This window comes from Chrysemys picta, chromosome 1 (assembly GCF_011386835.1).
Source record: "Chrysemys picta bellii isolate R12L10 chromosome 1, ASM1138683v2, whole genome shotgun sequence".
In the NCBI taxonomy this organism is placed as follows: Eukaryota; Metazoa; Chordata; order Testudines; family Emydidae; genus Chrysemys; species Chrysemys picta.
This window is the reverse complement of record NC_088791.1, coordinates 138,397,769-138,425,162: the sequence shown is the minus strand read 5'-3', so window position 1 is coordinate 138,425,162 and position 27,394 is coordinate 138,397,769. Positions and strand designations below refer to the sequence as shown.

Genomic DNA, 27,394 nt, shown 5'->3' with positions numbered 1-27,394 from the left:
AAACCTCAGAACTTCCTCAGGATTGTGCCATCAGGGAAGGGTCTGTTCCCTGCCTGCACAACTAAACAGGCCCATGTGATGCACAGATCTTCACAGATCACAGGCACCAGGGCTATTCCCAGAGAGACCCTCTGTCTCCAGTCACTTCTGATGTCCTGCCAACCCCTCCTTGGCACCGATGGCTGGGAACGGCTCTGGATCTGTTTTAAGGTTGAGACTATCCTGCAATCTGATCCCAACAGGGGAGAAGGGATAAGCCTTAGTAACCAGGAAAGAGGCCACAAGCATCTGATCAGAATCATGACAATTTATTTATAACATGAATTATATGGTGCTGAGGGGTTTTCCTCACCACTATATCAAACCACTTCGCCTGGGGGAATTGCTGCATGCAGAGATGAGCAGAGAGGATTCAGCAGGGCCCAGAATACAGCTCCATCACTCACGCATTTTCCTGCTCGACATTGGCTATGATGGGGAAAAGAGAATGTGAGAGAGTTACAGAGGAATCAATGACTCATGGAGGGGAAGCTTTCCCTCTTGTAGGTCACCTCATTCTGGAGCTGCAGAGACACTGCCCTGACCAGACTATGGCTTCTCTACCACAGTGGCCGGACGCATCCCTAGAACATTCAGGGCTTCAGCCCCGACCCCTTTCCCAGCAGTGTTGAGTCACCCCAACCCTGGAAGATGGTTTTTCATTAATCTGTTTTGCTTTGCAGCCTGTTTTAAAAAAGCCCTGATGAGAAGAGGGATCCCAAGCTTGGGTTTTGGAAGGACTTGCTCTTGCTCTGTCCCAGCAACACACATAGAAAGAAGCAGAGACTTGTCTTGACTGAGGGGGAGAACGTAATCTTGGGACTAACCAAGCCTGCTGCCCCAGACTCAAGGCCTGAATCTGGAACTTGACAATGCGGGGGAGTTGGTATTCCCTTCTCCCCTGAGCACTTAGGGGTGCTGGCAGACCACCCCAGGACATGGGGCAAAAGAGAACAGCAACTTTTACAACCCTCCAGACAGGCTGAGGAGACTCAGGCTGGGTTTCAGCACTGTTCTAACTGAGCAGCCCTGAGCAGTCTGAAAACCTCACAGTCGTCTCTTCATACGCTACCTTTGCTGCAGGGGGCGCTGTACTCAGCAATGGCAAATTCATCTGGAAGACACAAGGGAAGGGAGATGTGATCAGGGCTGTGTGAGACCCAACCAAGACTCCTCACACTTCCACCAGGCCCTGCAGCAGAAAGCTGGCACCGCACCAGAGATCTCAGGCAGGAGAGGAGGGAGCCCTGTCTCCAAGGGCACTGAAGGAACCTCAGCTGGGCTCCATGGGAGGAAGGCAAAGGTTACCACAAGGCTACAGCACAACAGGCATCTCCAGTGAGTCTGTGCCAAGTGCCCTATGTCCGTTTGCACCTTGCCTGACACACGACCACTGGGGTTGCCATTGGGCTCTGGCTTTGTCACCCCAATTTCCTAGCTGAGAACAGAGGAGTGAATGTGCCTCCCCCAGGTCACACCCAGAGCTGGGATCCCAGGGCAGGATCTGAACCCAGGACCCTCCTAGATCCCTTTGGCTCTAACCTACGTGGATTAGCAGACCGAGGGGTCTGGGGCTTCAGATACTCCCATGGTGCGAGCATGAGGTCAGTGCAGGATGATCCCTAGCATGTAAACCCTGTGTGCCCCGCAGTCTCATCCTGGAGCAGGGAGATGCTCAATCCTATATCCCAGCAGGTTCACTGTGGCTCTGAATGTGACTTCTCCCCCCTTATGACAGGCCCACCAGCCTCCACTGCTGCCAGCCCCACCTGCACACACACCTGTCTCATAGTAATCGTAGACTTTCACCACCGCCGGCTTCAGGCTCTGCACGTGGAAGTCCTGTTCCACCACGAAGGAGAAGCTCTGAGTCACATTGCTCACCTGAGAGGGAAACAGACGAGGCTCAGGAAGCTCTGAGCCACTTCACCCTCTCCTTCCCCATCTCCTCCCCCCATCGGTGCCCCCCCATGATCCTGCAGGTCCAGCATTTGCCCCCCTTGGCTGCAGGGCCTGGCACGGATTCAGGCCCTGAGGAAGGTGGGATAAGCCCTGCCCAACCCCAGGGTATGAGCCGCCGTCCCTGGTACCCGTAGGTGGGGGAGATCAGGGCCCTGGCTCTGTGTTGGGGAAGTGCTGAAGGGAAACCCTGGGCAGGAATACATGGGTTTGTCTTTCCAAGCTGAGGCTTGCGAGATCCCCTCCCCCGGGCACTTCTATTGGGAGTACATTGGGGGTGACTCTTCCTGGCCCATTCCGGCCCCGTGCAGCCACTCACCTGCTCCATGTAGAGCAGCACGTGGTTGGTGCTCAGTTCTGTGCGGTGGATGCGGTAATGTCCTTCCAGCTGCCAGCAGCCAAGGGAGAGAAGCAGGATGTAACTGAGCCCCCCTTCGAACCACCCCACAGCCCTAAGCAATGGGATGCTTTCACAAATTCATGGAGTCCAAACCCAGAAAGACCATTGTGATCATGTAATCTCACCTCCTGTATAACCATGGGTGTAGTTTGGGGACACTGGGGGGTGTTTTCCCCCCAAACTGCAATCCTTAGGCAGGTGTGGAATTTGCCCCCACACCCTCCCCCCCACATGCGCAGCCCCATTGCCCTGACTGGAGCTGCCCCCCACCCCCTGCCACAAATACAGAAGTCAAATTACGCCTATGTGTGTAACACAGGCCAGAGAACTTCCTCAAAAGAATTCCTAGAGCAGATCTTTTAGACAAAGACAAACATCCAATCTCGATTTAAAAATGGTCAGTGATGGAGAACCACCGGGAGCTTTTTCCCCTGGTGCTGTCAGGGAAGAGGCGGAGTATGTGTCCCCACCCAATTGGTGGACTGAGGTGTCAAGTGCATCTGAGGGGCTGGACCCCAATCAAAGGCAGCACCAATTCCAGTATACCCAGCCTCAGTCAAACAGACCTAATAGTTCTTCCTCATTCTCTAGGTCTTAGACTGGCTAACACTGTCTGCAATGCCGGGGTCACTGCACAAGGGCTCCATAAGCCCAGGCTGGAGTCAGACATGGAAGGAGCTGCTGTCTACACTGGAGATCCTGCAGCTGGGAAATCTGCAGGTGAAAGGCTGATCTGAACTGGCCCCTGTGACAGAAGTGGGGTGGGGACTCTCAGACCCTTCAGGATTCCAGTGGAAAAGAAGAGAAACAGACGACATGGGGGGCCCTACTGCTGGAGATGAGACCAGGCTGCACCCATAATATGAGGGGTCAGGAATTGGAGCCCACTGGGGGCCAGATACCTCTCAGGTGGGGCTGGAGGCAAAGGGCTCTGGAGAGGCTATAGCCCATACACAGAAGGGCCGTTACCTTCCTCACTGATGACTTCACAGGGATGAATCCTGACAGCATCTTAACGTCAACAATGACCATGTTGGAGACGGGGCGTTTCCCTGTGTAACTGGGAGACCAAGCAGGAAATGAAACAAGGTTTAATACATCTCAGCACAGAGCTGATGCACCTCAACTCTGATTGGCACAGGTGCACACTCCCCCGATCTGTAGCATCTCCCACCCCACCTGCTTGTCCACCTGCAATCTCCTGGAGTGACCCATCCCCAGCCGTAGGGCTCAAAGGCGCTGACTCCATGGGTGCTCCAGGGCTGCAGCATCCACAGAAAAAAAGTGATGGGTGCTTAGCACCCACCGGCAGCCCCCCTATCAGCGCCTCTCCCTCTCCCCAGTGCCTCCTGCCCTGAAGTGTCCAGGAGGAGCTGCGGAGAGGGGGCGGAGCAAGGTTGGGGCACGCTTGGGGGAGGGGGTGGAATGGGGTGGGAAGAGGCGGGCGGGGGCATGATGGGGGTGGGAAGAGGCAGAGCAGTGATGGGGCCTTCAGTGAAGGGGTGGAATGGGGGCAGAGCCTGGGGGGGAGCACCCCGTGGCACATTAGAAAGTTGGCACCTAAACTAGGGCTGCTCTGGAAGGCCTGGGCCTGTGAGGGGAGTTACCTGATGTTTATGGCAATGCTAAAAGTCCTGTGGACCTGGGGGCTGTCACATGTCTCGGGGACCGTGTGCACCTCCAGCGCGAATGGTGCCTCTTCCAGCTTGGGGAGCACGTTGTACCTCAGGCTGGTCTGGAAGAGAATGCACAGTTCTATGTGAGCCTGTGCGTATCTCCTCTCTGCTTATCTCCTCTGCCTCCTTCCCCCGGTCCATCTCATTCCCTCCTTTGTCTTCTCTTTCTCCTTCCTCCTCTCACTAGCTCCCCATTCCCTAACTCTGGACATGCTCTCTCCTCACACCTTTTCCTATTTTGTCATCCTTATCTCCATCTCTTTCTCCCTTCCCTCCCCTACCCATCCCACCTCACCCTGCCATCTCCAGGATGAGCCAGGCGGCCTCAGCAGCAGCCTCTCCCTCTCCCCCTGCCCCTGGGCCCCTCACCTGCACATAGACATATCCTTCTCCTGTCACCCCCGTGTGGTAGTCTCCTGGCACCTCTGGCAGTGCCATACGCTGGAGCAGCAGACGGTTCATGTGATCCACCTGGAACTGGGTCTGAAAGTTCCCTGTGGATTGCAGGGTCACTGTGGATGCTCCTCCGCTCTTGGTGTAAGTAGAGGCTCCATATTGGGACAGGTCCTGGAGCGCCACCACTGTGTCCTGCCAGACAAGAGATGGGCCCAGGCGCCCAAGGGAATGAATGAGTCATTTCTATGGGCCTGGAGCCCCTACCCCACCGGCTCCTCCCACACAGCACCGCCCTGCTCAGAAAGGTCAGTTTTTCCCATTTCCACCCATTCTCTACCCATCACTCCCACAAGCCATTCACCTATTCCCTGGACCCAGATCCTCCAAGGTATTTAAGCACCTTTCTCCCACTGAAAGCAGCCAAGTGTCTAAGTACCTTTGGGAACGTAGGCCTTGGGAATTCTGACACTCCACTACAGGGAGCTGAGGGAAGAAGCCACCCACCCTCCCGTGAAGGAGCAAGCTGAAGGGACAGCTGACAGGGCAGACAGATAACAGAGGCAGATGCACCCACGTGCCTCAGCAGCAGGAAAACAGAATTACAACCCTACTGTGTTAACCAAATCCCTCCGTGAAGTAGTCTTCCAAAGGGAAACACTTCATGCACTGTCTTCAAATGTGTTTTGGGCTGCCTTTAATCAGGTAGCACTTTCTGGTTCTACATAACTCGGGATGGTGCCCCCACCGCACCTAGGGTGACCAGATGAGAGGAAGAAAATATCGGGACACATGGGGCGGGGGGGCTGCCGGCAGAGCAAAAAAAAAAAGCGGAGCAGGACGCGGGACAAACACCTAAATATAGGGACAGTCCCGATTTTATCGGGATGTCTGGTCACCCTAGCTCCACAAGGTGTGTCTGGCAGTGGCTAGCTGCTGCTGCTTCTCTGGGGAGTCCTCAGCTCCCGAGCTGGATTGGCTGGGCTGGATGGGGTCAGTGCTGGGGGGAGCTGAGGAAAGCGTCATGTTGGTGGATGCTCAGGGCGACAAGTCTGCCCTCTGTACGCAAGAGCATCACTTGTCCAGTCTCCTGCCATTAGCCCACGAAGGCCTGTGGGGATGTGATGTAGCCATGCTCCATGCTGTGACTATCCCATGATCTAACCCCCTCAGAAACAGAGGTTCTCTAAACCCTGCAGCGAGGGCACTGTCGCCCCCTCCCCATCCCCAGAAGGAGTCTGTCTCTGTTTCAGTGCTAGGTTATTCGTTCTTCTCTGGCAACCTGATATATATATCTCCTGCCTCCCCCTCCAGCCCTGGGTGTCTGAGGCTGGGGATGAGAACAGCTCACCTGGGTGGAGGAAAAGCCCCCGTTGGGATTCTGCTGCTTGCTGATCCACTTTGCAATTTGAGCTGCTAATGAGCCATCTGCAGTGGGAGAAGGGAGACGGAGGAGAAAAGGAAATGTTTCTTACCGAATATCTGGTTTTTGCCAAGAGGGTTACTGACATATTGTCACTGAGGATAGAGAATGGAGTTCCAACCCTTGCTGGGCATGTCAATACAAAGCATGAAAATATTAAATAATCCCTCAAGTGGGTTGATACAGTCCAGATGTGGAAACTCTCAGTGTCTAATTAGTTTGCTGCACCTGTGCATGTGTCTCCCACATTTTATGAAGTCAGATCCCAGGAATGGCCAGTGCCAGGGTTTTTAAGGCTCATTGATCTAAAATGTGTGAAGAGACTAAATAATCCCGACCTGCCGCAGTACACACTGAAGGTTATAGCAATAACAATCAAACCCTTCTCCTGCCAGGCTACATAGGGCCAGTGGACCGGGATGCAGAAGAAGAGCCCATAAACAGGTCTCACCCTCTTTCACAGCTTCCTTATCAAGCAAGTCCAGCAGTGCCCTGTGATTCTCCTCCTTCCCTGCCAGGGTGAAGGCGTAGGCCATCAGTGCCTTTGTGTACACGTGGCTTCCTCCCTGCTCCATAGCTGTTTCCAGGCAGAATAAAGCACTACGGACCACAGAGTGCTGCGGGGCGCATAGAGGGGAAATAATCAGTGTTTGCAGTGTGACGATATGAGCTAGGCTTTGGGCACTGCCTGTGCAGGCTGTCATCTCATGGCCACAGAACACAGATGGATTTAAATAAGAGGTGCAGTGGATCTAATATAACACAGATTCTGGTGATGGGATGAGTGACTGTTTGACACCAGTCACTTGCATGGTCCCAGTGAATTCAGACTCTTGTAGTAATTTGGTTACCCCATCACCGTGGGCCACTGAGCACAGAAATGTGGCTTAAATGTGTCTAGCTGAGACAGTCTCAGTAGTTACAAAAATCACATTCCTGCCTTCCATGGGATAGCCATGTTAGATACGAGGCCTTCACAATTTGGAGAAATTAAGGTAATCTGAGGTGTCTAGGGCTATTTATTGAATTTTAACCAAGAAAACATGTGGAAGGCAAATGAAACAGACTGCCATGGATAGCAATGGGCCAACAGCTGTCAACTAGTATATAATCCCTCCCAGTCATTCATCCAATGAAAAGCATGACTAGATGTTAGGATATAGATATTCAGGCCTGTCTGTAAAGGCCTATACTTTAAGAATTTAGGTGTATTCTTATCACTTAGCTAGTTATAGAGATATAAAAGAAAGAATCAAAATCACTGTCTGCCTGTGTAAGGGCCTTCTCGTACTGTGACAGTCTGAAGCTCTGTTCTTAGGCTAAGGCCTTCAGCTAAGCAGCAGAGGCAGCCATAAACTGGGAAATGTATGGTCACATCCTTACATTCCAAACTAGTCACATTGAAATAAGGTGCTATTGGGCTGTTAGGAATATCAGGACAGGATTGTATTCCTATCACCTCCAGAGAAAGGGAAGAGCCTAGAAAATGTAAAAGGAAACTTAGTTTGATAGCGTCCTGTCTGGCAAGAACTCACTTATCAATAGCTGGGATGTGAAATCCTCATCTCTTTGTTCTTCTATAGTCTCCACTTCCCTATTGTTTGTCTGTATAATCTCAGTTTGGTTCTGTGATTGTTTCTGTCTGCTGTATAATTAATTTTGTTGGGTGTAAACTAATTAAGGTGGTGGAATATAATTGGTTAAATAACCATGTTATAATATGTTAGGATAAGTAGATAGCTCAGTGGTTTGAGCATTGGCCTAGTAAGCCCAGAGTTATGAGTTTGATCCTTGAGGGGGCCACTTAGGGATCTGGGGCAAAATCAGTACTTGGTCCTGCTAGTGAAGGCAGGGGGCTGGACTCGATGGTCCTTTCCAGCTCTATGAGCTAGGTATATATTTTATTTATATTATTGGTTAGTTAAATTTCAGTAAAATGATTGGTTAAGGTATAGCTAAGCAGAACTCAAGTTTTACTATATAGTCTGCAGTCAATCAGGAAGTAAGGGGAGGGATGGGAACAGGGACTGGAGCTGGGGGAATTAGAATCATGTTTCGCTGGCTGGGAATAGGAACAGGGAATGGGAACAGGGACACAGGCAAGGCTCTGTGGAGTCAGAGCTGGGAAGGGGGACACTGAAGAAGGAAATTGGAATTATGCTTGCTGGAAGTTTACCCCAATAAACATCAAATTGTTTGCACCTTTGGACTTTGGGTATTGCTGCTCTCTGTTCGTGGAAGAAGGACCAGGGAAGTGAGAGGGTGAAGGAATAAACCCCCTAACACTAGACCCCCAGTACGTTTACAGAGACTATATAAAGCAAACAGGAATAATGAAGAAGGGAGTAGCCACGCTGTCAGGCTGAAAAGCTTCCATCAGTCAGACCCATCTGAGCTGCAGCCAGACACACAGGAGACAGTGACCGAGCACTACAGCTCTTTTGACATGAATTTGGAATTCTTTTTTCCATTGTGCATATTTAAAAAAAGCAAATAAATAAAGAGCCAATCAAAGAAGCAGAGCTCGGCCAGAACCAGTACTGCACACCCAGATGCTTCTGAGGCCTGGGGACCGTCTCATTCTGGAGCCAGAGCCAAAGCCTTTCCAGACTGTTTTTTTCTCTCCTTTCCTTAGAGGTCCCTTTATCAGGGCAGCAGGCTGCCACTATCAGGACTCGGATGGGTATAGGGAGTGGGGGAGAGGGGAGGCTGCTGACCCAGGGGAACTCATGAAGGGGACTTTGTGTGTGTGGATACGTACAGTGATGGGCAGAGGAATCTCTAGCAGTGCGATGGTGATGTAAGCAGAGAGCGTGACCTCATCGTCCACCCCGCCCTGCAGGGAACCACAGAGAGAGACACATTAACCCCACGCAGCACCTAAAGCCTTTCCCTGCTGGGCCCTCTACATACTACATCCTCATGCCCTTTATCTGCCCACTCTTGCCAGGCCCCATGATAGCTCTCACAAATGGGTATGTCTACACTGCAGCGGAGAACGTGAGACATGCACACACCAGCTCCGCCCAAGCTGGTACACTAACAAAGGCAGTGTGGCCATGGGTGGCAGCTCTGGCTAGCTGCCCAAATACAGTCATGCTCAAGCTTGGAGTATGTACTTGGGCAACTAGCCTGAGCTGCCATGGCCACACTGCTATTTTCGTGGCTGTCTGCCTGTGCTGGGAAGTACACTCCCAGCTGCCGTGTAGACACACTCTGCGTTTCTGTCCCCACTTACCTCCCATGGTAGTTACCATGTATCTGCTCCCTCCTTTCTCCTCCCCATAGTAGGTCCCACGTACAGTACAGTATCTGCCCATCCGTATCTCCAGGGTAATTCCCAGGCCCACGTCATCCCCTGCTCCTCCCACCCTGGCCCCATGTGCTGATGTGTCTGAGCTGTTCCCATGCGGAGTTGTAGCTCTCTCCATGTCACTGAAGTCCTGTATGGGTCCCATGGGAATCCAGCTGGGCAGATACGTCACCTTTATGGCATTGTTCAGGAGCGTCCCGGAGCTGCGAAAGCAGCCATTTTCCTTCTGCTTGCCAGCGAGCCAGGCCAGGGCATCCGGGATGTGCTTCTCCTCAATGAAGATGTGAGAGCGGGCCTGCACGAAGGACTTGAGGACAAAGGCTGTCAGCCTGCGACAGAGTGCGGACAGTGGTGAGAGCTCCCTCCCATGCCCTGTGCTCGCTGGAGGGGACGGGGTCCTGGGGCATCGCCAGCCTGAGGGGAAGCAGCAGGGGCCAGAGAGCTGGTGGCCATGGGGCAGAGAACATGAATACATTGCCTCCACCTTCACCCACCTCCACAGTCTCATTCACACTGATTTCAGGATCCAGTTCAAACTCTCTCTTCCTGTTTATAAAATCCTCCCTGGACACAACCAGTCTCTCAAACTTAGGAGCCCTCTTCATGCTAAATACAGCTCTTATAGCAGAGGGCCGCAGGGTTGCAAATGTTGAATCTATATTTAAACAGGGCTCCATGGGAGTTCCAAGGAGTTATACGCCAGTTTGCCTGTACTTAGTAAACTAGTCAAAATGACAATTAAAAATAGCATAATAAAAGATTCAGAAGAACATGATCTGATGGGGTCTAAGCAGCATGGCTTCTGCAAAGGAAAATTGTGTCTCACTAATCTCTTAGAATTCCCTGAACATTTCAATAAAGAGCTGAATGAAAGAGAATTCATTGACATAATTTCTTCAGTAGTGTCTTCTGACAGACCTTCTCAAAAGCCTTTTGGAAAGTCTAAATGAATTGAATAATCATGGGATGAGGGTCAAAGTGTTGTCGTGGATCAGAAATTGGTTCAGGGACAGAAAACAAAGACTAGAATTAAATGATCAATTCCATCATAGCACAAGGCTAACAGTGGGGTGCTGCGAGGTTCAGTACTAGGACTGGTGTTGTTTAATATACCTATTAATGATCTTGATAATGGGCGATCGATAGCATAGCAATTCCTATGGTCCTATCTAGCACCAGGTTGCTCTCTACCTCTAACCCAGTTTCACCACTACGGGTATGAGAGTCTCCCCTCTGCAGCTCCCTGTCTGGAACAGCCTCCCCTGGATCTCTTCATCTTTTTTCAAAAATGATCTGAAACCATCCCATCCCCTTTGCCTCTTCAGTTCTCTCTCTCCTCAAGGCCAGTGGGAACAGGTGCTTTTTATACACAGCAGGCTGATGAAACCTATTCCCTTTGGTGTGATATGCCAAGAGACTGTGAAAGCTCCAGCAAGCCCTCGGGCCTTTAACAGCATCACCAGTTGACTAAAATTTAACACTTCCTTTATAACTATATAACAGAGGAGGTTTAGGGGAGGCGTGCCTGGCAAGAAATCTCACCAAGTATTCCCCAGCTGCCTGTAATGCTCCCCAAATGTGCTGTAAGAGCCATCCAGGTGCTTGTAATTCAGCTGCCTCTGATAACCTGAAATGGAAAGTTAAAGCAGGATTTATACATCAAACAATAGAGGGTGAGAGAGCAGCTCACCAGCTCAGCCAGTAAAGGGGCTCCTGGCCCGGATGTGTACTAGCCAGCACTGGTACACAAACATACACGTCTCCATCCCACGAGCTAGTCAGAAGAGGGAACTGACATACAACACATGGGCAGCACCATCGTATTCCAGTAGGGGGAGTACCACACAGTCTGGTTAGCTAGAGCACCCAGACTGAGAAGCCATTTCACCTGGCTACTGTGTGCAGCATTTCCACACTATAGGGGTGACTCATAGGATGGACACAACAGCCAGTAGCTCTTGTGGAGCAATGAGTGCGCGTAACTGTAGTGCTCAGACAACTGACAATAGTGAGCCAAGAGTGTGTCGAATGGGGACCCCACTCCCCAGATACACAACCCAGTCCCTCTGTCCTCAGCTGAGGGAAGCTCTGTCTGTAGGTCAGGCAGAAACAGAAAGCTCCCAGCACAACTTTGGAAGGGAGCAAGTGAAGAAAGAAAAGCCCCGTCCCTCCTCACCACTGACTAAGTAGCCGATGGCCTTGGATTTGGTCTCCTCGCTCAGCTTCCCTGTTTTATTCAGATAGTCCAGGACGTAGATGTTGGGGGCAAACAGGACCATGTTCTGCTCCCCACAGCCGAAGGGCATCTGGAGGAGCTGCTGCAGGTTCTGCATGGCTGTGCCCAGGATATCGCCTGGGGATGGAGACACAGGGAGTCAGTGTGGCCCAGAGGTGGCCTGCGGAGGCAGAGTGCATCACAGAGCACAGGCAGTAACAGGTGAGAGAGAAGGACAGAGGGAAAAACAGTACAGAGCCATACCCTGAAAGAGGAAACACAGAGAGAGAGAATGGAGAGAAGGAAGGGTAGGAAGATGTCTGGGATAGGAATAGGGATACTTAGACAGAAAGGCCAACACACAGAGAAACTGATAAAGGGAGGTCAGAGAAAGGAGAACAGGAACAGGAAAAGAGACAAGAAGAGATGAATGGGGAGATGATGGGGACACTGATGAAGGGAGTGAGTAGCTGACCAGGTGGAAAGGCTGGCACAGCAGGCAAACAAGGAGCAGTGGCCGCAGCTGCCAGGGCAGGTCCTTTCTGAGTTGCTGCACTCACCCAGCACTGTCACATAGGCTCTGGCTGAGCCCTGCACCACGTTCAGTGGAAGCTTCAGGGAAATCTTCCCTGCTTCTGAATTTCCTGAGGGAAAAAATCAGACAGATAGGATGCAATAAAATGCCCCCATGCTCAGCAGTGAATGGGTCCCAGAGCAGAGCCTGGAATGCTGCCTTCCACCCGCCCCCTGCATGGGGAACCCCTGCTTTCAGCAGCTCCATTCCTCCTAGCTGGACAGTGAGACGCCCAACTGTCCCCTCTGGCTTGGGGTCCTGTGACCCATGGGAAAAACTCCGCTCTTTCTATGGAGTGAGGTGCACCACCTGGCCCGATGGGAAACTGCAGTCTCCAGTTCTTTGGCCCTTCCTGTTTGCTGGCAATTGGCAGATGGTAGAATCCAGTTTGTAATTTCACTCTATAGAATAAGAGATTAGAGATGGAAAAGTCCCGTTAAACCCCTTTAAGCCCATCCTCCAGGGACTTGGGCCAGGATTGCTCATGCAGTCTATTCTCTGGGGCTTTGTCAAGCCCTAGATCTCAATGTTCCAAGCAATGTCCTCATGATTAGGAAATGTGTCTCGACTCTCCACACAGAAACATCCCCACCATTGCTTAGTCTCTATCCTGACACCCCAAGTTCTCACTGCACCCTCAAGAGTCTCCCAAATAATCCCACTCCCTCCTTGGGGCTGTCACTCTTCATCCGCTGGCAAAGGACATAGATGAAGAAGGAGCAGAGAGGTCCTTACCATTTCCACAGAGCAGAGAGTTGAAGGTTGCTTCTGTCTCAATCCCTTCGGGCTTGGGAGGGGAAGGAAAATGAGAAAGGTGAGAAGCTGCAGACAGACTGAGCATCTGGCATCAGGAACAGAGTCTGTGTGAGGACAGGGCGGGGAATCTTCAGAAAGGGACAGAGAGGCAGCAGGAGAGGTGGGGAGAAGAGAGAGTTCGACAAAATTGGAGAGACAATGAATGAAGACAGAGAGAAATGTAAAGGGCCAAGTGGGTGAATCAGAGGAAGAGGGAGATTTGCAAATTTCCATGGACTGATGCTTGTAGATTCATAAAATAATAATTGGTTAGAATAAAATAAAAACCAGCTACTAATAAGTTATTGTCTCTTCACATCCAAGGGAAGAATAGTGCAGCTCTATTGCATGGGTTACTAGTTACCTGAAGCACACTGTGCAAGATGGTACCTTAATGCCCCTATAACAGAGAGGACATGCACTATGTGTCATTGCTAACATCAGATGATGCGATAAGTTAAAGACAACTTACTACATAGTGGAATATCAGCAATTCTACATACTGTAATGCTGCAGATTTTCTCTTTCCATTACAGGACAGCAATAGGGTATACGGAGAATAGGAAGGGACAATATTACACATTATTATAACTGGTGTTACTGTTAGCATCATGAAATGTCATTAGTTATCGTTGCTTTTTTATGACACATGGAGAGGCTATGCAGCTTTATGTATCATTTGTTACTGATTATAGACGCTGTATAATGAGCTATTGCTTTTCTGCAAAGGTGAGGGTATGCAGCATTGCCCTGTGCTATTTCATTTCACTGGGTAACAATGTCAGCAACCATTGCTGCCCTAGGAAAGAGAGAGGTTATGCAATGTTACCATGTTATGCTTATTTGGCACACTATGCAATGTTTTTTCTGTAAGGGAATATACATTATTATATCCTATAGTGGGTGGGATTTTCCAAAGCACACCTAATTCCCCTAGGTGCTTTGAATCTCCCACACGTGTGCTTCTGTTAGGCTATGTAGCAAGTTGTCACAGCTTCCCTGTAACAGAGGAGGCATGGATAGTTATAGTGTCACACTCTATATAAGTTATTACTGTTTTCCTATCCTACACAGAGCATTATAGCGCGGCTTATTGCCTATGTCACACTGTGTGAAAACTTACCACTTCTCTATACCGCAGGGACTAAGAGGCCCACATACCTCCACTAACAGCTGTTTGATCACTGTATCCTTCTGCCCTGTCTCAGGGAGCACTGCTACCTCGTTCTCGCAGGGCAGCTCCGTCTTCAGGGCCTCTGCACTCACAGAGAAATTCACATTACCTGAAACAAAGAGAAATAAGTGTTCTGCCAGGCACTGCAGCTACAGGGGTGTCAATGTCATTTCCATGGTGCTCCACTCTTCAGCACCACTGATTACATGGAAACCTCTCTGTAGAGAGAGAGCTCATGTCACATCTCATTTAGGCCTGGGCTACACTACAAAGTTAGATTGACGCAAGGCAGCTCATGTCAATCTAATTGTGCATGTGTCTATATTTCAGTTTGGTTCCTACAGACGTAAGTGCCCTGTTGCACCGACTTAATAACATCGCCATCCCGAGCGGCATAGAGCCGAGTTTGATGTCCTTAGGTCAATGCAGTGATAGTGTAAATACTTCACTGCTTATGTTATCTGTTACTGTCCTCCAGCTGCTGTTCCACAATGCCCCACGCTGACTGCTCTGGTCACCATGGTGAACTCTGCTGGCCAGGGGTCACAGAAACCAGAAGCCTCCACTCCCACACCCTTTGAAGCCCTGCAAATTTTTGAAATTCCTTTTCTTGGGTACCCGGCTTGGTGGGCACACCTAGCAACTCTCCCTTGTCGAGTGCAACTGCTCAGCTGACATGCCAGCTACGCACTCCAGGCATGCTCCTGCCTGGAACAGACAGGAGATATTGGATCTTCTGGGCTTGTGGGGAGAAGAGGGCTTGTGCAGGCACAGCTCTGAACCAGGCATAGAAACATGGATATCTAAGAGCAAATATTATGCAAGTGAACAATGCCAGTGCCCCTTCCAATGAGCAAAAGGACATTCAACTGTCATTCTGCACCTGCTGAGCCTCTAGTTGAAATATTCCTTGGTGCTGTCGAGGTGGTCGGTGTACGGCTTCATGAGACAGAGGAACAAGGGTTAGGTTGGGTCGCCCAGGATCACAACTGGCATTTCAACATTGCCAATGGTAATCCACCAGTCAGGAATAAGGTCCCTGCTTGCAGCTTTCTGAACAGTTCTGTGTTCTTAAAGACGCGAATGTCATGCGTCTTCCCTGACTAGTCAACACTGATGTCAGTGATCCACTAACACTTGAATAACCACAGAAAAGTAGCCTTTTTTGTTGATGTACTCTGAGGCAAGGTGGTCTGGTGCCGAAAGAGGGATATGTGTGCCATCTATCACCCCACCGCAGTTTGGGAACCCCATTGCTGCAAATCCATCCATTATGTCCTGCACATTGCTGAGAATCACAGTTCTGCATAGCAGGGGGCGATCAATGGCTTTTCATACTTGCATGACAACAGCCCCTGCGGTGAATTTCTTGACTCCAAAGTGATTTTCAACTGACTGATAGCAATTTGGCATAGCACATTTCTACAGTGTGATCGTCACTTGCTTCTCCACTGTTTGTGCACCTCTCATTTTGACGAGTGGCAGTGGAATACCTACCCATGGTGCACCACACTCTGCATCGATACAAGCACTCCTGGTAAGTACGCGTATCTCTGACATAAGGAGCCAAGTATGCATGCATACAAGTAATGTGCTAACTGTGGCAGCTGTATGCCGATGTAACTTGAGTTGACATAAGTTTGTAGTGTAGACATGGTAGTAGTATCTTAGACCATGCCTGCACTGGGTTTTTCACACAGCTGCAGCTGCACCAGAGCAAACCCTGGGAACAGCCTTGCTTCACTGGTGTGAAAAGTGACTCACCCCAGTGAAGCAGGACTGTTCTAAGGGATTGCTCTGGTGCAGCTACATCTGTGTGAAAAACCCCAGTGCAGGCATGGTCTAAGACAGGGATTCTCACCACAAATTATTTGGTGGCCTCAGAGTACAGCCACCAACTTTTAGGTGGCTACTCTGACACTTTCATTTCAAACCAGGGCACGTGGCACTAGTGCAAGTCACAGGTTACACCAGTTAGTGTGTCTACACTAAGATTTTGTTCTGGTGCTGCTACGTCAGTGACATCAGCAGCTACATCACTAGTGCACTACAATAGTGCAAAAAAAAAAAAGTGCAGACAAGACATGAGGATCACTCTGCAGTAGCCTTCCCAGTCCTGGCAGGAATTGGGCAAGATGGATAGGAGTGCAGGGAGTAATGGCTCCGATTTCTGGCTGAGGACGATGGCCTCTGTTACACAGGACTAAAGGGTCATTATAGCCCCTTCAGGCCTTAGAATCTATGAATCTATGATTCTATTCATAGAGCCCTGGCTGGGTCAAGCAAACAGTTAATGCTCCCGTTTAGCCCATCAGGGCCATGAGGGGAAGAAATAATTAAATTCTCCATCAGATCCACAAATTACTTAACAGGGTCAGTACCACTTATTCCAGATGTGCTCACCTGAGATGTTTCCCAGGAAACGGTTTTAGCCTAATGACAGTGAATGGCAATGACAGTTGCTGAATCAGGATAGTATTTGAAAAAATTCTGCTCCTTGGGGACGCAATTGGCTAGAACCAAGGAGTTAAGTGGAGGGTAGTCAGGAGTTTATTAAGGGCATGTCTACACTACAAAATTAAGTAGACCTAAATTAGGTCAACGTGCAGCCACGGCAGTAATTAAATCGCTTTTGAATGTCCACACTGTGCTCCTTGTATCGGCAGTCCGCGTCCACACTAACAGTGCCTGCACTGATGCAGCGAGCAGTGCACTCTGGGTAAGTATTGCACTGTGCAACTCACCACCATGTAGCACGGGGTATTTTGGGAAGGGTTTGCAATGCATCATGGGGGCAAAAAAGTCATGCAGGAGTGATTGGGAACATGGTTTCAACATCCCATGATGCAGTTTTCTCCATCCCATAATAATATCTGCATCCCATAATGTTTTGCACTCTTTTCAAAAACACTGCAAACCTGCGCATCCGCCATCTCTGTGGGAAGCATGGATCCTGCAGAGCTCTGCACTATTGTGGTGAGCATTGTGAACACAACACACCTGATCCCACAGGCTAGCTTGTCATGCACCATGGAAAGAAACAATTCAAGGTTGTTGTTGGCAGTGATGGAGCAGCTGCAGATGGTGGCATGCTGGTTCTGGGCCTGAGAAACAAGCACTGACTGGTGGGATCACATCATTCTTCAGGTATGGGATGACAAGCAATGGCTGCAGAACTTGTGGATGTGCAAGGCCACTTTTCTGGAACTGTGTGCAGAACTCACCCCAGCCCTCCAGCACATTGACACCAAAATGAGAGCTGCACAGACAGTGGAGAAGTGAGTGGTGATCGCTGTGTGAAAGCTTGCAACACCAGATTGCTACCAATCAGTTCGGAATCAATTTGGAGTGGGAAATCCACCTTGGGAAGTTGCTGTCATCCAAGTGTGCAGGGCCGTTAATCGTTTCCTGCTACATAAGACTATGACTCTCAGCAGTGTGCCAGACATAGTGGATGGTTTTGCAGCGATGGGGTTCCTGAGCTGCAGTGAGACAACGGATGGCATGCATATCCCTGTTTTGGCACCAGACCACCTTGCCAGAGTACATCAAAAGAAAGGGGTACTTTTCTGTGGTAATGCAAGCTATGGTGGATCACTGGGAAAGTTTTACCAACATCAACACGGGATGGTCAGAGAAGGTGCATAACACATGCAAAAAGCTGCAAGCAGGGACTCTCTTTCCAGAACAGAGGGTTACCAATGGGGATTTTGAAATGCCGATAGTGATCCTGGGAGATCCAGCCTACACTTTACTCCCCTGGCTCATGAAGCCATACACTGGCTACCTCTACAGCGGCAAGGAGTGCTTCAACCACAGGCTCAGCAGGTGCAGAATGATAGTTGAATGTGCCTTTGGCCACTTGAAAAGCCGCTGGTGCTGTCTACTCATGAGTTTAGACCTCAGTGAAAAAAATATCCTCATAGTTATAGGTGATTGCTGTGCACTTCATACCTGTGAAGCAAAGAGGGAGACATTTCCACTGGGATGGAGGGCAGAGGTGGAATGGCTGTCTGCTGATTTTGAGCAGCCAGATACCAGGGCTATAATAAGAGCTCAGTGGGGAGCTAGACACTTCAGGGAGGCTTTGAGAAATGCTAAGCTCTGATTCATTACTAACAAAGCTGCCAAATGAAGAATGAAAGAAGAAACAAAGATCAAATAAAGGAGAAAGGCAATGAATCTCATTGTCACACTTGTATTTGTATTCAGTGGCGAGATGATCTCAAACCACAAAGCTGTATCCAGATCTGAGCTGGATTTCACATACCTCAGAGTTCAAAGCTCTTTTGGATCAGTGGATTGGCTTCATGCCTGTCTCTAAATCAGCACAGGATTTTACAACAATTTAAGTTCTTTCAGATGGGCTCTTCTCTTAGTCAGGATGGCCATTTAACCAGGACTTTAAGTTTCCCATGGGGTATTTCAACTAAATGGTTTCTCCGCTATGTGATATGGGCAGGTATGAAGCAGATGGGTGATCATTGTATCTCAGGCTTCCAGTCTCATCACAAATCACCCTCATTCTGGATGACTGTCCTGGCCCAAGTGAGAACCAAGGACTATAACCTGCTATTCTTGCTGAAAGAAGAGACCCAGCCAGCTCTCATCTTTCACTGGTATGTTAGAGAGCAGTATGTTGATGGAGATCCTCACTATACAGACAGTGTCTTTTGAATGGAGGGGTCCAACAGCTGAAAACCATCTAGGGTTCTCTGTCTTGTCTGAGGAGGAGCTTATCACTCTCCAACCAAGCATGGGAGTAAAACACCCCAAAGAAGGGTCTTGGGGAAGTTGAATCCCCTACCAACAGATATTTGAGCTACCAGGTCCCTGCCCCCTGAAATTTCTGTGCCACCCTATCTGGCCCCCAAACATATCAGAGCTAGAATGCTTCTTACCCAGAGATATTGGGGTCACAGTCCAGGACACCGTTTTTCTTCCATTCACACAGAGACAATAAGAGTCCTCTTCCTTCTCCACAGGGGTAGCTCGGAAGTCAGCAGATGAAGCCAGTGAGATGCTGACCTGTCAATTGTCCAGAGAGCTGTCATCAGGGAGGGGGCCAGGGAAATTAGTAGTAACTAGAGATGCAGACAGTACGGCAGATGGGATGTGCAGAGAATTGGGCAGAACAGGATTTGTGGTACTATAAGGGACAGAGGGGGTTGAGGGAACACATGTGTTTAAAAGTGTAGATGGTTACAGGGGTGTAGAGATTTGGAGTTACAGGGCTTTGGGGTGCTTGGGAGTTACAGGAGCATAGAGGCTTGGGTGCACATGTGTTTGGGGAGGACAGGGGCTGCAGGGAGACCGGGGGCTAAAAAGAGCTATAGACACAGGAGTTTGTGAAGCAGAGAAGTGTGGCCTGTGGGTTTGGTTGCACGGGGATGGTGTGAGTGTCTCTTACCCTGATGCAGCGGGTCAGGTAATTGAAGACAGTGGCCTTTAGCGTGAAGGCCTCGCCACGCACCATGGAGTAGGGCAGGGTGAGCTCCACGAAGAAGGGTTGGAAGGCTCTGAGGGACACGGTTGGGGACAGGCCAAAGCCAGTGTCACTTGAGGTGCAGAACGCATTAGCTTTCCATTCTGTGATGGTATCAGGGATTGTCAAGGGCAATTCAGCACTTCCATTGGAGCTGGTGACAAAAAGAGAGATAGGATCGTGATCACAGCCTGGTCAGACACTGAAGGAAAACCCAAGTGTTCCAGAGAGTGATGTGGGGAACTCAGTAGATAATGCTCTCCCCTCTGAGTCCACACTGAGCTCAATGCTCAAGTCTGATGCAGTGCTTCAGGGAGTGATGTGGGGACTCAGTAGGGGGTGCTCTCCCCTCTAAATTAGCACTGAGCCCATTGTGGTGGGAGGTGTTGTGCCAGAGGAGGTGCTGTCTTTCAGATAACACATACAGCTGATATTTTGACAACCTGTGATAATTAAAGACCCCACAACCCTTTTAAGAAGAAGAGGGGGGCTCACCCTGGGTCATTACAATCCAAATGCTTAGATTCCCCCTGCAATTTCAATTGGAAATGGGGCTCTTTTTCACTTTCCTTTCTAGATGTTAGTGCAGTGTTGTTCTGCACTGTAAACATCTGCCATTGGGGAACAGCCCGCAGGTGGCTGAGTGATTTCTGCACACACAGAGTTTGAAAAGCACTTTGGGATGATGAAAGAGGCTCAGTAACCATCAGGAATTCATATTATCATCACAAAAAATAAGGGAATGTTAAAACAGCAACAACCAGCTACTCACGTCAAAGGCACTAAATCCCAAATCCATGTCTCTGGGAAATACTTTCGAACTGTCTCCACCGCTGCTGGAAGGGTCTCAGCCATGACAGGGTAACCTGAGTCTAGTACCCTTGCGTGTCCTGGGTGGTGTGAGTACAACTAATCATCCATAAACCACGGTTGTGACCCTGACCGACCAGGTGCCAGCTCATGCCAGAGCCCCCGGCCAATTCACTTGTGGGTGAGTATAGATCAAAGTGATTGTTAAATGTATCAGAGTGTATGTGGTGTTTCAACTTCATGAAAACGAGTGGGATGTTACTTGCTTTGTTTTCACTTATCTGTATCCTGTTATAATGTAGTAGCAAACATTTACATTGTGTAAACCCTGTAACTAAATAACCCATCAAACAAGAAAGAAGCCTTGTGCAATGCACATGAAGAACTTTAACAGAAAAGTGCAGATTTCAAAGCAAGTGGTCATTATGTGTGATGATCAGAGGTCAAACACTCTAAATGCATTCCTCACTCTGTCATCAAAGGAAAAACCCACGTGGGTAGTAACCGTGTCAGCTTGTTTTTGGTGAGAAGAAGCTATAAGTATGGATTCAAGGAAAGATCCTGCATCTCTGAACTGTTTGGACTCTTACAGGGAAGTGTGCCAGATGCGAAGCGGAGAGACAATCTGGGTACCCTGAAAAGACTTGGGAAACTGGCAGTTTATTACATCACTTCCACCATTTGGAATTACAGACTGACTCATCTATGCATATATTTTACCTGCTTTAACCTCTCAATAACTCTAATTTCCTTTTCTTAGCTAATAAACCTTCAGTTAGTTTACTATAGAATTGGCTACCAGCATTATCTTTGGTATAAGATCTAGGGATAAGTGACTGGCCTCTTGGGAGTGAAAGCCTTCTAAAAGGTGAGGTGATTTTTGTATAAGTAACTTTTTATCACAAAGTTCAGTTTGTCTGGGTGGCAAGATAGACTGGAGAATCTAAGGGGATTGTCTGTGACTCCATGGCAAGATTGATATAGTGATCCAGGAGTTAACATTTGTCCCTGGCTTGGTGAAATCTAACTATAGAATACACCACCAGTTTGGGGTGTTGCCCTGTTTTCTGACAATCTGCCCTGAGGTAGACAGTCATGGTTGTGAGCCACTCCAGACAGCGTGACAATGATGACTCTGTAGAAAGCTGTGCTTGGGAAACTCTCTACTGGTGCCTGAGGATGGAAGATCATTGTAAAGTCTTAGTGAGCTACCCACAGATTTGTCTGCCAGCAGCATAGTATTCTCCCTCAGAACTCCCAGAAACAATTTGGTTCCAATAACCTCCAAGGGTGAGGCTATCAAAGCAGGCCCCTAACTCTGTCAGGAGAAGTGTGCCCCAACTTCAAACTTCAAGACAGAGTGGTCACCTCATGATGTGGGGAAAACTTCCAAATGTTCAATCCACAACCCCAGTCCCAACACTAGAGCTAGCATGCGGCCAGCTATGAGCAACAGCGTTCACCCCAAAACACAGATGCGCTCTCTGCTCAGAACAGAATGCTTGTGAGGCCTTTGGCCTTTACCAGTTCTCCTGAGTGCTTGTGCTGATACCCCGGCTTCACTGTGAAATCCTTCAGAACTTCTGTAACCCCAAGCAACTTGAGGGAACTGGAGGCAATAATGTGGCTTTCTCACCTTGGAGTTTGTGAAGACCTTTAAACCCATTTCCTGTAGGGAAAAACCCAACACACATTTTGTTATTTATTTCTGTTGAGGTTGAAATTCCAGAACTGACACCAGTATTAGGGAGACAAGGTGGGTGAGGTAATATCTTTTATTGAACCAACTCCTGTTGGTGAGAGAGACAAGCTTTTGAGTTTACACCAATTGGCCCAATAAAAGATATTACCTCATTCACCTGGTCTGGGACCGACATGACTACAACACCACTTCATACACCAGTATTAGGGGTTTAATGAGCAAGGAGGAAACCTTGACACTTTTCCTTGATGGGATATGGAGCCTATTACCCATAGATAAGGCTATGATCTAGTCATGGAGGTCACAGCAGTCACAGATTCCATGACTTTACCGGCCCTCCGTGATTTCTACACTTCAGGAGGTGGAGGCAGGACTGTGTGACCCTGCCCTGTAGCTGGGGCTGGCTGCAACCAGGACCCTGCAGCCCCAGCCCTGTGGCATCCAGGCTTGGCGAGGGCTGCAGCCGGGTCTGTGTGCCCCAGCCTTGTGGCTTCTGCTGGGGGCTGCAGCCAGGGCCATGCACCCCTGCCCGGCGGCTGCAACAGGGGCCACGTGCCCCCCTTGCAGCTTCCCAGGGCCATCCGCCCCGCCAAACCCTCCCCCCCTTGCTGCAGCCAGGGCTTGGTGGGAGCTGCAATAGGGGCCGCGCACCCCTGTCCCGCAGCTGCGGCCAGCTCCAGAGCGGGGGCTATATGCCCCCCATGGATGCACCCCCCACTGCAGCCCCTGAGACTCCATTCCCCCTCCTACCTAGCCCTGCGCCCCCACCCCACCCCCGTTATTTTTAGTAAAGTCACGGACAGGTCACGGGCTCTGTGAATTTTTCCTTATTGCCCGTGACCTGTCCGTGTCTTTTACTAAAAATAACCATGGCGAAATCTTAGCCTTACCCATAGAGCACAGGGTGACACTCAGTCTCAGGTCTGGGAGACTGGATGGCTCAAAGGGATAAGGGAATAGGATACAGGGTCCTTTTATCTCTAGGGCACTGGTTCCAATTTCCAATCCAACCCCAGGTCAGAGGTCGGAGTGAATCAGGGAATGGAATACAGTCTTATCTCTAGATGTCTGGTTCCAATCTAGCTCCAGCTCAGAGGGCATTCGTTAGTCTTGGGGATGGTAAGGGCACATGGATTATTTTGTTTCTAGTTCACCAGTTCCAGTCTAGTCTCAAATCAGCACTGAATCCAAGGCGTTCCTATATACTGGTCATTCATTGCTATGTGAAATGAGCTGGTGAGTATTAGGCCAGTTCTTAGTGGCTCAGGTGCCCCCCTTTACAAAGAACACCTTCACCATAAGCACTAACGCACCACTTTTTAGCAGCCTTGGAAGAGAGGTCAAGGATTGAAAAGCCCATGAAGACAGCATTTGCCTCACCCTAGAGGTGCTCATACCTGATCTTTCCAGGTCAAAGCTGAAGCACATTGATGAGGGACAGTGCATGGTGGAAGCTTGCACCGCCATTGTACTTGCTCCAGATATAGCTCCATGATCGGCACTCCAGAGCAGCTAGCCCTGCACCACGTGCCACTCACAGCAGGTTTAAATGTCCTCATCTCCCCACAGCCACAAGGACTGGATGAGGAGACTTTACCTTTAAGATGCTATAAGTGTCCTCTTCATCTGGCTCCGACACTGGAGCATAGGTGACTCCATTCACAATTATCTTCTCTGCGGCAATGCACTCCTCTTGGGGATCCATCGGCAGCATGTCTGCGCCATGATGATACCCCTGAAGTTCCTTCACTGGTAGCAGGTTATACACCTGGGCAAACAGAACTGTGTCACTTGGCCTCATCAGTACCAAGTGCCATGAAACACCGCTGGGGGAGACAGACAGGCAGAGGCAGACAGACGGATATATACAGAGAGAAGGTGGAAGTGATAGAAAATAAACCAAGAGCAGTAAATACACTACAGAGCAGGGAGAAGGAAAGAGGGAAGCTTCTTCTTTGGCTGAGGGCAGTTTGTTGCTCTGGCTATTATGATCAACTATATCAAAGTACCTGCTAAAGGCTCTAATGCTCATATCAATGGCCCTTCTTTCTTAGCCAGGGACTGTAACTTACTATATGTTGGTCAAATGCCTGAGACTGGTCTAGGCCTGTAGGCGCTTCACCAATATAAGTAAATAAATAAATGAATAATAGGCCCTGAACAAGAGAAAATCAGCAGCCCATTGACCAGGGCTGTTTCCAGACATGGTAGCATCCCAAAGGAGTTGAAAAAGTTCCTGCAATCTAAATGGTGCCCAGTTCTCTGCTTCTCACCTAGTGAAAGAAGATAAGATAAGGGCAGGACAGCATTAAGACATCCGCACTGACAGAAGGGATTTTTTTTTCCAGTAGATGCCACTCCTCAGCACTGAGTTGGTCTTGCCTGAACCAGGCTGCATCATTTTCTGCTACCACGGCCCCTAAGAGAAGACCAGCTCTTGCAGCTGCTGATCAATGGGCCAGGCTGGCACTTACAGAGCTGGGAGAGAGCTCGGCTTCAGGCTTCATGAGGAGGACGCTCTTGTCCACAGCACGGACGGCGCACAGGGAGCCTGGGGAGGCCCCGACCCGGAGGCGAGTGTCGGAAGCGGGGAGGCCCTTGGCCGGTAAGAAATGCAAGTCAACCTGCAACCCCAGAAAAGGTAATAGAGGAGCTACTTCTCCAGGTACCATCACACACTGCCCCGCAGCACAACTCAGTCCTGGAACTGCCGCACACAGCTCCTCCAATGCCCCTCAACCCTGCCCTGCAGTCCCCTGCTATTCCAGTGCTGGGCTCCCCACACAGCTCTGCCAATGCCCCTCAGTCCTGCCCTGCAGCCCCCTGCTAGTCCAGTGCTGGGCTCCCCAAACAGATATACATTATTATCTACTGAAATTCAGTTACTCTCTAAGGTGGCATTGGAGCAATTGGTGCTTGGTAAATTCTCTGTTCACATTGATGACTCAGTTCATGATTTTATGGCTACCATGAACACCAAGACACTACCCCAAGTGGTTGCTGGCTCTGCTTGTACAGTGGACACACCCGTGCTCTCGGCCCAGAGCCTATGTTGCATCCTGAATATACCAGGAGGGATTGTGGGTCATCAGGGAGCTGATTTTACAGCAGCCCTGGTAAAATGAAGAACAGCCTAGGACCTGGATGCTGCAGATGGGTAATGGCTCCCAAGAATCCCTCCACCAGCTGGAAATTGCCAGAGCAGTGGTTTGAGCATTGGCCTCCTAAACCCAGGCTTGTGAGCTCAATCCTTGAGGGGGCCATTTAGGGATCTGGGGCAAAAAATTGGTCCTGCTAGTGAAGGCAGGGGACTGGACTTGATGACCTTTCAAGGTCCCTTCCAGTTCTATGAGATAGGTGTATATATCTCCACTCCAACAAGGCCCACTCCTCATTCTATCACCTGACAAACACTAAGCCCTCCTCTTGTTGAGTTTAGGCCAGTGATCCTCAATGAGGCTCTAGAGGTATTGGGAATACACTGAGCTACACAGGCAGTGATTTGGACCCATGTCTTCATTGGCTGATGAAGGCTAGCGGAGAAGGACTGGGGCCTGGTGGAAACTGTCAACCGTTCCCAGGCTGTCAGCTTCTCTTAAGGAAGCTACTGTGTGGCTGTCACTTGATGCTGACAATCTGGCTGACTGGGGCCCAGTACCTGTTCTTCCATTTTTTGGTTAAGATTATTGAGAAGGTTGTGGTGAAACAGCTCTCACAGTATCTAGATGCCTCAGCTCCCCTTGACACTGGCCAACCTGGATACAGACCTAGATCTGGTATAGTGACTGCACTAACTGCTTAGATAGATGATCTCCAGATGATGAATAAAGATCAGGGCCCAGATCCTCAAAGATATTCAAACCCCTAACTTCTATTGAAATTAATGGAAGTTAGGCATCTAAATACCTTTGATCTGGGTACAGGTGTCCAAGCGGATATTATCAACTACCTTTGATACCACTGATCTCAAAGGGGCATTCATTTGCCTGTGAACCCTAGGAGAAGAGCGGCAGCCCTTAGGTGGCTTGGTGCCTGTCTCTCAGACGGGTCCCCAAGGATAGTTTTGGGCAATTGCTCTTCCGCTCTGAGGGCCCTCTCATGTGGGGTTGCACAGGGCACATCTTGTCCTCTCTCTTCTTCAAAGAGTATATGGGGTCATTAGGAGGACATAGGCTATGGTCTTTCAACAGGCTGAGGACACCCAGCTCTCCTCTGTCTCATCCGATCTAGTCAGTGCTACTAAATGATTTACTGATTGCTTGATACAACATGTGGCTTGGATAAGGGTAGGCTGGCTGGAGTTCAGTATGGAGGAGATGAAAGTGATGCTGGTAGGATGGAGGGAAGCAGCCAGAAGATACAGCAAGAATTAGATCTGTCCCTTGAATGGAGGCTGTATGGCTGTTACCTGTCCTCCATGATCTGCACTGGTTGCCTATCAGTTACTGGGCTGCGTTTAAGGTGATGGTAGTAAGCTAACTAGATTGTGACCTGGTTACCTGACAAACCCACCTCCCTTGCCATCCCACAGTGCCACAGTGGAGATCAGTGGAGGTGCTAGAGCTGGAGCCCTGTCAGTTTTACAAGGAGGGGCTCTTGGTAGTGTGTTGTCTGGGAGGACCCTTTGGCTATGAAATCACCTCCTCACCTCATCTGAAATACCACAAATTAGTTAATCTTAGGGCTATTTTTAATATATGGTAAAATCACCCAGAGCATTTGATGATAATGACTGTTTTAATGTTCGCAAATCTAAATAAATAGATACAAACAGCTGCTGCTCTCTAATCAATGATTTCAAGTGAATTGGGGTTTCTCAATCAAGACACCCACCTTATTGGCAAAGCAATTTTCGACCTGGAATTTGACTGAATCAGCAATAGGCTCCTGATTGGGTGAAATGGTGTATATGAGCATCTGTGGGTGAAATGGTGTATATGATATTGTGTATATGAGCAATATCAGACTCCACGGGGAGCATCAGTGAGAAGGTCCCATTAACTGGCAAATAAAACAAGAGAAAAAGGCTAAGTTACAGGAAGTTGGCTCCAGGCTAGGGCCCCACACCTCTCGAGTCTCTAGGCTTCCCTTCATGCCAAACTTGTTACAGCTGGGATTCCGACCACATGGAAACACAGGGAATGGAACTTGATTTACTGATGAGAACATCGGCTCTTACTGCTTTGGCACATACTGTTGACATGAGTTTGGTGAGACTCAATCTAGTTTTTAGACCCTCATCATTAACTGTGTCCCTCAGGAACCCCAGAAGCCCCACGTGCCCCAGAAAATAAAAGGGAGGATTTTGTAAGAGCCTGGTGGCTAAGGAAGGGATGGAGATTGGGTGGGATTTCTACACAAGGGTTAAAGCAAACCCAGCCTGAATTACTCAAGATGAGAGTCTCCTGAGACTGACATCAGTGACAAAGAATATAT

The 27,394-nt window shown here is 49.4% G+C and overlaps 1 protein-coding gene across 1 annotated transcript; it reads right to left on the bottom strand.

The window, feature by feature from the left end:
- Positions 1–292: 292 nt before the first annotated feature.
- Positions 293–26,875, bottom strand: LOC112061518 (alpha-2-macroglobulin-like). Its single transcript, XM_065584722.1, has 23 exons — positions 26,792–26,875; positions 24,433–24,582; positions 23,556–23,726; positions 21,781–21,925; positions 20,219–20,336; positions 19,372–19,600; positions 18,863–18,989; positions 13,949–14,070; positions 12,728–12,779; positions 11,979–12,062; positions 11,380–11,556; positions 10,746–10,830; positions 9,376–9,532; positions 8,652–8,726; positions 6,342–6,507; positions 5,819–5,895; positions 4,444–4,662; positions 4,006–4,133; positions 3,368–3,458; positions 2,318–2,386; positions 1,821–1,923; positions 1,112–1,153; positions 293–468 (listed from the first exon to the last, which is right to left on the bottom strand). Exons 1-23 carry the CDS (start codon positions 26,873–26,875, stop codon positions 443–445), a joined length of 2,697 nt encoding a protein of 898 aa, XP_065440794.1. The 3' UTR covers positions 293–442.
- Positions 26,876–27,394: the final 519 nt, after the last annotated feature.

Bases quoted from the DNA above. Each gene is read 5' to 3' on its own strand.
- LOC112061518 (XM_065584722.1), bottom strand. From the start codon at position 26,875: ATGCTCATATACACCATTTCACCCAATCAGGAGCCTATTGCTGATTCA. The intron at 19,601-20,218 runs GTGAGTAGCTGG...TTTTGTCACCAG, and splicing joins TGGGATTTAGTGCCTTTGAC to CTCCAATGGAAGTGCTGAAT. The intron at 6,508-8,651 runs GTACGTATCCAC...TGCGCCCCGCAG, and splicing joins AGATTCCTCTGCCCATCACT to CACTCTGTGGTCCGTAGTGC.